Below are 10529 nucleotides of genomic sequence, written 5' to 3'. Positions count from 1 at the left end.
AGGCATGGCAGAGGTGGCAGATTTCAACTTGAACGGCCCGCTTACCCCGGGCGCCCGCCGCTCAACTGACCCCAGACGAAAACTGATGACAATGACGGCGGAGGCCCGGCCCGGCCCCCCTTCCCTCATCCCCTCTCCGCTCCAGCCCGACCCCGCCTCTCACGACCGCTGTGCGGCACGTGCCCTTCCCAGCATGCAGTGCGCAGCTCCCGAGCGCCCACGTTGTACGTCCGAGGGAAGGGGCGTGGCATCGCCCTCCCCCGCCCTCCACGGGCGCGCAAGGAGAGAGGGCGGGAGACCGTGAGCGTGGCCGGCGGGGAAGGGGCGGGGCGGGGGCCATCTTCCTCCGCCGGGGAAACCAGGGCGACAGCCAATGGGGAAGGCTCCCGGCGGGGCGGGGGCGGGACGTCTGGAGGCCGCGGGGTGGGGCCGCCGCTGAGTTGCCGCAGCGCCACCACCGCTTGTAAACAGATCCTGCCCCACGTGACGCGCGTGAAGTACCTGTGCGGGGGTACCGGGCATTGTCCGCCGCGGCGGCAGGTCGATAACCAGAGGCGGCGGCGAGACTCCTCGGCGGCGGGCTTCGAGCAGAGAGGAGGTGATTCCTCTCTGTCCCACCTCCCTCGCCGCTCCGGCGGGGATCCAGCGCATCCTTTCCTCCCCAGCGCCTTCCCCGTCCCCCCGCCGCTAAGATGGCTGATGGTGGGCAGTGAGGCGGCGCGCGGGGCTGCGGGGAGCCGAGGCGCGGCGGGGCAGGCGGGGGCGGCTGCGGGGACGGGAGCGGGGACGGTGGGGGGTGTGCGTGGGAAGCCGCGCAGCGCCATGTCCGCCTTCGCCCTGGAGGAAACGCTGGAGGCCGACTGGGTGGCCGTGAGGCCTCACGCCTTCCAGGAGCGGGAGAAGCACAAGTTCGTCTTCATCGTGGCCTGGAACGAGATCGAGGGCAAGTTCGCCATCACCTGCCACAACCGCACAGCGCAGCGCCAGCGCAGCAGCTCCCGCGAGCTGCGCCGCGGCGTCGCCGCCGGCCCCGAGGCCAGAGCCGCCCCCAAGGCCGGCAGCCCCACGGTGCGCAGGGGTCCGGCCTGGGGCACGGACTGCGGCCTGCCGCGGGGCTCCTCGCATCTCCGGGCTGAGGCGGGGCTGCGCGGCTCCGAGCAGGTCGCGGCGGCCGAGGCGCTGCCGAAGAGCCCGCTGCGCGCCAAGAGCAGCACGGCCCGGAGGCCGCAGCGGGGACCGGAGGCGGCAGGTACCGCCGACGAGATAGAAGTGCTGGACCTGGGGAAGGAGGAGGCGGCCGCCGGGCTGTCGCTGCCGCCCTCGCCGCTGCAGGCAGCCGAGACGGCCGCTCCCGACGCGGAGCCCGCGGGGGAGGAGTGCAGCTGGGCCGGCCTCTTCTCCTTCCAAGACCTGCGGGCTGTGCACCAGCAGCTGTGCTCGGTGAACTCGGAGCTGGAGCCCTACCTGCCTGCTTTCCCCGAGGAGCCCTCGGGGATGTGGACCGTGCTGTTCGGAGCCCCGGAGCTCTCCGAGCAGGAGATAGACGCTCTTTGCTACAAACTGCAAGTTTACTTGGTCCACAGCTTGGATACCTGCGGCTGGAAGATCCTTTCGCAGGTACTCTTCACTGAGACTGACGATCCCGAAGCGTATTACGAGAGCCTGAGCGAGCTGCGACAGAAGGGGTACGAGGAGGTGCTGCAGCGGGCCCGCAGGCGAATCCAGGAGGTGAGGCTACTACGTGGTCCAGATATCTCCGCTTTAGCGTTACCTTTTCCTTGCTCTGTGACATCGTCTTTAGTTGTTCTCTCCAGCTGCTCCCCTCCACCTTTGCAGGATCGATGGAACCATGGGACAAAAAAAAGTACAGGAAAACTGCCTAGTTTAAAAAAAAAGCTTTGAAAACCTAAGAAAATGAGGCTTAACCTTTCCAAGGTCTCTAGGGCCAGGATTTAAGAAGCTGTAGATTTCCCTAGTCATCCAAGTGTGGCTCAGTATTTTTTTCTGTGCAATTGAATGTAGATGTTTGTGAACAAAGATGGATTTGTCAAGGTCTCGCTCCCAGATACTTGTTCTTGTGTTGCTTTGCAACCAGGATGTGTTGGAGGCTGAATTTTTCTGTTTAATGGGAGTAGCAACATGTATTTATTTTGACAGTGCAATTTAGGCACTTGAGGCCAAAAAATTTTAGGTTCCTACAGGCTCTGGGTGCTGAATCTGGTATTTCAAGTGAAATGATGTTTTCTGATGGAATTGGAGTAACTACAACTTTTGTTCAGCTGGTAAGTTCTTAGAGTTGGGACTTTAAAAAGCAGGCTGTCTGGTCCTAGCAAGTATTTACTGCATTGCTGTTGCTAGTGTCTGACAAGACTTGGATGTTTCAGGACACTCCATCTCTTTCTCGTACCATACTATTTAGATGAAAGTAGTCGAGGAGGTTCTACTAACTTCTAGCATCAGTGTGCGAGAATTTTTTCACATCTTTGTGGACTGAAGTATATGAGGATCCAGATTTTTTCCAGTGAAGAAGGAGAATTTTACGCTTGTTTTTATGTTTTGGTGGCCTTGATCCAGAATGCACAAGGATCTATCTGGGTGCGACTATGTGTATGAATCAGGTTATGGAATTTTTTATTTTTGCAAGACCATCTAAATTCTATTGTATGGATATAGGTCAAGTTTGGCTTCTTCAGCTGCCTGCATGTATCCTGCCAGTGTTGTGTGTTCAAAAATGTGTGGTGGTGAATGTTCCTTGGTGGAGTATGAGCATATCTGCTTGCTGTCTGGTTTGATTGCATAGTTTTGAGTTTTTGTAGGGTTCGGGCAAGCTTTTCTATAGTGACTGGAGTTACAGAGTGTGAGAAAATTGTTTTGTCAATGATGAAATCGTGACAAGGGCATCCAAGTGTGGCACTGTCAGGTAGAAGTTTATTTACAAACTGTTGTGTTAGGATGTATTGTTGTGATTTTTCTTTTTTTTTTTTCATGACTTAAAAGGGCTGAATTCATCCTCGTTAATTTTGGTGTTAGTCTAATAGTCTTCTGCAGTAGTTTTAGTCCAGAATATATGAAAGCGTATTGTCTTCTGCTTTTCTCTCTTTGACTGCATGAATGCTTGGGAGTGTGTGCTTAGATTCGCTTAGCCTTCAGCTCAGCAGTTTTTATAAGGAGCTAAGCAGGACAAGAGAAGTTCCTGTTAAACGTGTGGAGTTTGGAAACTGGGTACCTAGCTAAAAGCGTGTGGTGTTTTTGAGGAAACACTAATTCAGAATTACTGTGCAAGAACTATTTGTTCCTTGGAGAATCTTAACTTCTATTTTCTTAGCACCAGTACTGTCAGCAAAAAATAAATCGGTTATCAATATGCAATGCAAGCTTTACCCATCAAGATCTCTAAACTAGATCATCTTACTCTCTGTTAATGTTCAGAATTTGGTGCAGTCAAAACAGCAGAGCCTATTTGGGTGTTTGACTGCTGTACAGCCTTCCTTTCCCATGGTAACCAATCCAGTAGTGTACCCAAAGTCAGTACAGCTGTACTTCTGTCACTGTTAGTTGTGTAAATTGATCCTTCTTTAATTAAAGGTAGTTTGTGTTTAAGAAAAGAAACCAATTGAATGACCTGCTCTTTCCTTTTTGGCTCTCAAGTTTATCTTTTTGTTACCTGTTAGTGGTTTACTTGGTCCACAGGAAATGTCTTTCTTTTAAGCAAATACTGGTATTGTTTGTCATTGCAATTCCAAGCAAATGAAGCAATGGATGATGGGTACTGCTCGGTATTTCTGAAGAAAAGGTTTTTCATACTTTCAAGAGAAGCTACTGAATCGATGTTTTATCTCTCACTTTAATTTACTTATCCATCTGTGCTTGAAGTCTGCCTGTTAGCTGATTCTGCCTGTTAGCTGATTGCAGGGATGTTGGATTCCTGCAATTTCAAACGATTTTACCTCTTACAAGAACTTCTGCGGAAAAGGGGAAGGGGTTGAGCAGCATTGGCAACTGAAATGGTATCAAGGAGCATAATGAATGTGGAGGGTCTTCATTAATGTAAAATTGTGCAAAAAAACAAGTTTAGAACTCCCAAGACTTTGGCGCTTAACATTTTAAAATTTGCCTCTGCAGTTTATAATTATTTCATATATCTCTTTTTTTCTGGCACAGATTCCTCTGTGCAGTTAGATATTACTTGAGAAATGCGTGCTGTTTCTGTTGATTATATTCTTTGGGGTAGAGAAGCAAGGTGAGCAACTAAACCTCTCATGTTTGTCCTTTCAGCATCCCCTACTTGACCATCTGTTGGCTTTCCATAAGTTACACACAAGACAGTTTATTTTCATGGCAGTTAATAATTGTTGCTTTTTGTAATAGGCATTTTTATATCTATCTCAATTATAAACCTTTAATAAGCCAGAAGAATGTTGCAAATATAAACACATCCAACATGAGGAAGAAAAATAGTTGTAGAGGAACTGTATGACCTGAAATTAATTTCTTCCGCATAATTTGCAGTTTTGAAATTGCACTTTATTTTTTCAAATAAAACTATTCTGGAATAGCTTAGGAATTTAATTTATGTTAGTTTATGTTGAAGTAAAAGCTTTTATCTAAAGGAGTAAATATTGTTCTACTTCGTTATTGAAAACAAATAAACACTTGTTTGGAGACCTTGTTCATTAAGTTTATGCCTGTTTAAAAAATTCCTTGGGTGCTCAGCAAGAGGTCTGAGCTCCCAAATAGAGACATGATACAGAGTCAGTTAATGACCAGATAAAAAGATGTTATTATTTCAACAGAGAGGATGACACTGAATCCTTATTTGGGATTCCAGCTTCTTGGCCACTATTTCCAAAACGCAGAAAAAATTCTCCTCTGTACTCCTGTTCCTGCCAGGTTCTTGTCTATGTTTCTCCCCATATAACATGGGAGGCGTTTTTCTAGGCTAAGTGTGCATGCTTTTAAATTTTTGTGGGTATAGTAACATCAAAGATGGTGTCATACCTGTTTGTCAATCCTATGTTGGCAAAAGGTTGACTGTAGTCACAGTTTTGCTGACTAAAAAGTGGTGTTAGTATAAACTGTGATTAAAAGGGTTTGGTGACTTAGTCATGCCAACAAACATGTTCCATTGTATGCATATCCTTTTACTTGCTCTTGCATAGCAAGTTGTGAGTTTCGGAAGCCTGTCTTTACATTACATGCCTACTTGAGCAGCTTTGAATTAATGGTACTTGTGAGTCTCTCTGTTCCTCTCGTTCTGTCTCATGGCTCTTAATTGCCGTGACAGTCTGAAATTTGGCACGTGATAGCCTGTAGGGTCTTGAATGCCAGTTATAAAACTAGTCAGAGACTTGCTTTCATTTTGTTATTGCTCTGTAAGATCTATGAATTCTAGTATCTGCAGGCAGACTGCTAAAGACCATTTTGAATCTCTGTTCTGTGTGTGTTCTTTTGAATTGCTTTAATACAAAAGTTCAGAAACACTTTTTAGTGATGATTAAATTCTGAAGAAATTCTGAGAGCTTCTTATTTTCTGTGGCTAACCTAAGAGTGCCTTGGGAGTGAGGATCTACTGACGTTTTTAATCTCCTTCCCCTGTATAGTGGAATATTTTACTAAGCACCAGAACAGCCCTGGAAACTTTTCTCTTATGTTGGTTGGCTTAATTTTGTTTTGATTCAAAGGGCTAGATAGGTTAAGAGAAAATAACATTAAAATGTCTTAATCTATTTTGTTACAGTAACAAATTGTATGCAAAGAAAATGTAGAGTTTTTGACAGAAATCTTTTTTGTCACTTTCTTTTCTTCTTAAATCAATATGTATAAAATTTTTTAAAATAACTTGCACAGCTTTAGTAAAGAAATATTTTTATTTTCAATGAAATATGATTGTCAAATCACACAAATTGATAAGTAATTGATTTGGTTGTAAATCATGGAATTTCACATTTATTGCTTTCCAAGGGTGCTGTCACGTATTTTTGTTTACATCAAAAAAGCTAAATAATATCCATAGGGTATTCTTTTGTTTTGTTGAACCAGTTCTAGTATATTAAAGAAAATCAGTATTCAGGATTGTCTCAGTAACTGGGAGGATGTTATTTCCTTGCTTTTGATTATGTGCATTCAGTTCTAAAGTAAATATGTATATGGTAGGTAATGGGGCAGTGTACCAAAAATGCAAGTTTTCCAGAGATAAGGTAACCTATTTCTATTCAACGATCTTCTACTAGGCACAGTGTGATTTAAAGAGAGATTTCAATGTCAAACTCGTAAATAATGCAAAAGTACATAATAGTAAACACTACAAAAAAGTATTCAGTGTTTCAGTAATATAAAAAATAAATGCTAGCCGTAGTGTTTCCATCAGAACCAATGTAATATATCTTTCTATGCAAGAGGAGAAAACTGGAAACTGTATGTTAGCTGCAATAGCTAGATTTAGGAGGTATATGACGTGTCTCAGGCGAGACGAGAACACTGGTTGAGGTTTAACTTTGGGAGCAGAGAGGATTAAAATAAGCTATACTGTGAATTTTTTTTTTCCTGTTGGCATGAATAGAGCAGAGTTAAGACTAACGCTGAGCGTTCTGGAAATCCAACCTATTGTTGTTTGAAAGCTTCTTTTTACGTTCTCATTATTTGTAGCATTACCACTTGTTTCTGGTAAAACTGTTTTGAGTCACTTCTAAATACTTTGTAAGCAGGCTCCTTAAGTACTGTGCCAGTACTATGAGTACTATGTCAGCAGCTGTAGGGCACACTCTGTAGAACAGGTAAGTAGACTCCCAAGTTCTTAGGAGAGACATGATAATAGTACTCTGGCTAGTACTTGTGTTGCTGTGCAACCAAAGATATTTTCTTCCATGTTAGCCATCATCTTTTTATTTATCTAATTTGCAGCTGGAGCCATTCGCAGTTATTTCTGGTTGTCACAAACTAGTTCTAAGTTAATAAATATTTTAAAGACTCAGCATTTTAGGCATTGGAAGTTCACACCTGACTCATTCTGCATGCATCAAACCCAATAGCAAGGATACTGCAATACATTTAAGATAAGCAGAATTAAATGTGAAGTGGTTCCCCCCATCCCCTTTTCTGCAAATAATAAAAATCTAAGTCACAGGGATAATTTGGTTTTAGTGTTTCAGTGAGTTTCTGAAATGTGTTCTGTATATGTAAGTCCACGCTACAAGTTAAACACTTGATGATGACATCTGATGCTACTGGAAGATGTGGAAGTAGGGTAGGGAGGGCTATATCACTTGAGATTCTTGGACCCTTACAGTAGCAAGGATAATTAAATATGCAACAGCTTAATCATATGTGGACTCAGAGCTGCTGAAAGCCTAAGATGTGATTACATACCATTTTGAAATACACGCTTTAAAATGGCTTCTAGGAATCCCATATTTAAAAGACATTAGATCATATTACCATAGTATTTACTTCTCTCTTAGTCTGTGTATTAAAACCTTCTAAGTCCTAAGTAAAATAACAGTTTACCTTTCAATTAAAAATCTTAATCTTTTATCCTTTTTCCATTTGATATCTTCTTGAGTAAATGTTTATTTTTTTCTACTGCCCTTCCCTTTTCAGTTTTATAGGTAGCAGCAAATTGTTTCAGAGATTTATGGACTTGTGATCATAGGTTAATTGGATTTTTTTGTTGTTGTTGTTGTTTTTGTCATTTTTTTTGTGTTGTCTCTTTTCCAGTCCCAGTACGATGCTTGTTTTGGATTTGAAGTTTGGTGGTGGTTTTTTTTTTTTCTTTTTTCCCTTTTCTACAGTGCACTTAGGGCTTATATGTAGATAGACTTCATGCATTGTTTTATTAATGCCTTGTTAAGTTTGACAAGAGCTAGCTGAAGATGATGACTACTACTGCTGTTTATGTCTTGTAGTTGGGGGAGTACTCTGCTGATGAGATTATTTTATTTTATATTCCCCTTCAAAATTTGAATTATTTTGTTTCTCTAGATGTAGAGATAGACTTCCTTCTTTTTTTTATTTAAAGTTGTTCTAGTTGATATGCAGTTGCAGCACTCATATGTCAGAATATTTTGAAGAGGTGTGTACCACCAATGTAATAAACACTCTATAATCCATTATGCTCCTGGGGATTCACAGCTCACTTTGTTTCATAACTTGTAGAGGTGGTGTTGGGTTGTTTTTTCTTTGTGTTTCCCTTTGTCTTCTTGCATATTTTTTCTCAATTTTTCCAGCATTATTTTGTTTCTCTTCAATTGAATGTCCTGCCTTCAAGCTGATGCCTTTTAAAGCGGCTTTCTTAATCCAGTAACTTTTTTGCCCCGTCTGTTCCTGGCTGAGATATTATTATGCAGGCAGGTTTAGAATTTGAAAGCAGATTCTTTCTAATCATTTAATCTTTTACGTTTCTTGCTATAATGTGACAAGACACTGCTTAACAGATGATCAGTGAGGCTTGTGTTATTCTTTATAGATGTAAATATTGCTACCATAGAGCTGAAGAAGGCACTGAAATGTAGAGTGTTTCAGAAATGGCTGCATCTACAATTTTTCCTCTTTGAGGAGGCGCTTTTAAGGATCCTTTTTTTTGATATTAGTAGAAACATACCATTGCAGTCCACCAGGAAATTGCTATTATTGGCAAGAACTTCAGTCAAAGTGGGGACTCAGTCCAACTAAAGACACATCTGCAAAACTTTTTTTATCTTTTCAAGAGATGAAAAGTTAGCTGTAAGGAATATGGTAGGGAAAGAAGGAAGATAAGATAGGAGGAGAGGGAAGGGGAATGATGATACTCTTAAGAATACATACTAACTCAGTGATGTTATGTATGTATAGCTGAGCTGTTGCTTGGGCTGCTGTCTGCTAAATAGGGATTGGCAGTGGAATAAGGTGGGATTCTGGGATGTTGAGCCTGTTGCTTTAACAGTTGAGAGTATCTTCTAAATAGGCTCAATCATCTTCCTTCTTTGTTTTCTCCGGAGAAGAATCAACTATTAACATTTGGTGATACTATAATTCTACTATGGGTAAGTCTATAATGCCACAATGTATTTTTTTAGTACCGTACAAAAACAAGAGAAGCAAATGAACATGAATTGAACTCCATAGAGGAACCTGCACCTAAAATGTATGTTGCGATTTTGGGCAACTGGAGTACTCAGGAGTTGCCAGTCATATAACAGTTACATTGTTTCTTCTCTCTTTCCCAGAAAACAAAGGGAAAAAAACCTAGTTAAAATAAATTAACTTTATTTTTAAAATATGCCACAAGTTATTGTTAATTTACTATGTAGTAAAAGCTTGTAAATAAGATGCTCTACGGTTGTGAACATTTTCCTGTGTTAAAAATTGACTGTCCAGAAGTTTTGTCCTGCTGCTGGTATTCAGCATGATAGTGCACTGGGGAAAGGGCCTATGAGGCTAACAGCAACTGTAGGTTTAACCATGTAGTGTATACTGATCTGGATTAGAAGATTGAGAGCTTTTGGGGAAGGGAGCCAAAGTTAGTATACATTGGAACAATTTATTTGAATTACTCCTGCATCTTGCATAGTACTGGCATCACTGTAACCATTCAGAACAAAGATCTTGGATAGTCCACTGAAAATCTATGCTTTATGTGAAGTGCTGTTTAATAGCAAACATGCAAGAATGTTTTAAGAATGGTGAAAAAAGCACTGTTGTGCTCTTACAGGAAGTTATAGTATCATCAGAAATCTGGTGGTGCTGTTTGCTAGAATACAGGTTAGTCTTTAAGAATTATTGTTGAAGCCCTTGCATAACTTGAAACAGGATTATTGAAACAAAGAAGTAGTCCAAATTTGTTGAGCAGGAGATTGGATGATCTCGTAGTATCTTCCAGTCATAAGCTGTATAAATTAACAAGGGAAATGTGGTTTTATTTTAATTAGTTTGCTGTTGAAACTTGCCCAGTTTCCATTTTCTGAAGAATTTGGGCCTGAAATACAAACCAAACTATTATTAGTTTGTCTGAAAACTTCATGAAGAATTTTAACACACAGTGGTAGATGTTAACTTGGAACGTCTCCACAAATGTCTCCTTGTTTACTAGCTCTTGCTTGTGAACTGTGTCTATTATTATTAGTAACCTTATTAGAGGCTCATTTGTGCAGTTTGGATTTTACTTTTGGACTAACTCTTCTGATCATAGGCAGAAAGGTGTTTCAATGTGCAGAGAGCTTCCCTGGCAAGTTAGTTTCTGAAAATCATCATCTGGAACAGTTCAGAGTAGATGTAAATAGTGCGCTAGTGGTATATCTGCATATGACTCCACTCACCAGTTGAAAACAACCTCTGCCAAAATGTTTGCAGTTAAAAACCTTCCACTGGTAAGAACCTATCTCTGGGTTTCCTTTCTGTCTATTCTTTTCTGTTTGTGTTATTTATATAGTGGAAGTTATCAAATGTATGATTTTCTTTGTTGTTTTTTTTTTTTTTTTTGTTACATACGGGGCAGACAAACATTACCCATTCAGAAAATCTGAATGCTTAGTGGACTTTTTTTGTAAACAAGTTGC

At 41.9% G+C, this 10529-nt stretch overlaps 1 protein-coding gene across 2 annotated transcripts in view; it reads left to right on the top strand.

The window, feature by feature from the left end:
* The first annotated feature begins 822 nt into the window (after positions 1–822).
* The window catches only part of JMY (junction mediating and regulatory protein, p53 cofactor), a 59445-nt gene continuing 49738 nt past the window's right edge, over positions 823–10529 (top strand). For both annotated transcript variants that reach the window (XM_068423135.1, XM_068423134.1), the window contains exon 1: positions 823–1728. In XM_068423135.1, coding sequence (XP_068279236.1) covers positions 823–1728 — 906 coding nt within the window. The remainder of the gene's footprint in view (positions 1729–10529) is intronic.

The sequence above is a fragment of the Nyctibius grandis genome, chromosome Z (genome assembly GCF_013368605.1).
Source record: "Nyctibius grandis isolate bNycGra1 chromosome Z, bNycGra1.pri, whole genome shotgun sequence".
In the NCBI taxonomy this organism is placed as follows: Eukaryota; Metazoa; Chordata; class Aves; order Nyctibiiformes; family Nyctibiidae; genus Nyctibius; species Nyctibius grandis.
Note: the sequence above shows the minus strand (reverse complement) of the source record. Positions and strands in the feature narration are given on the sequence as shown.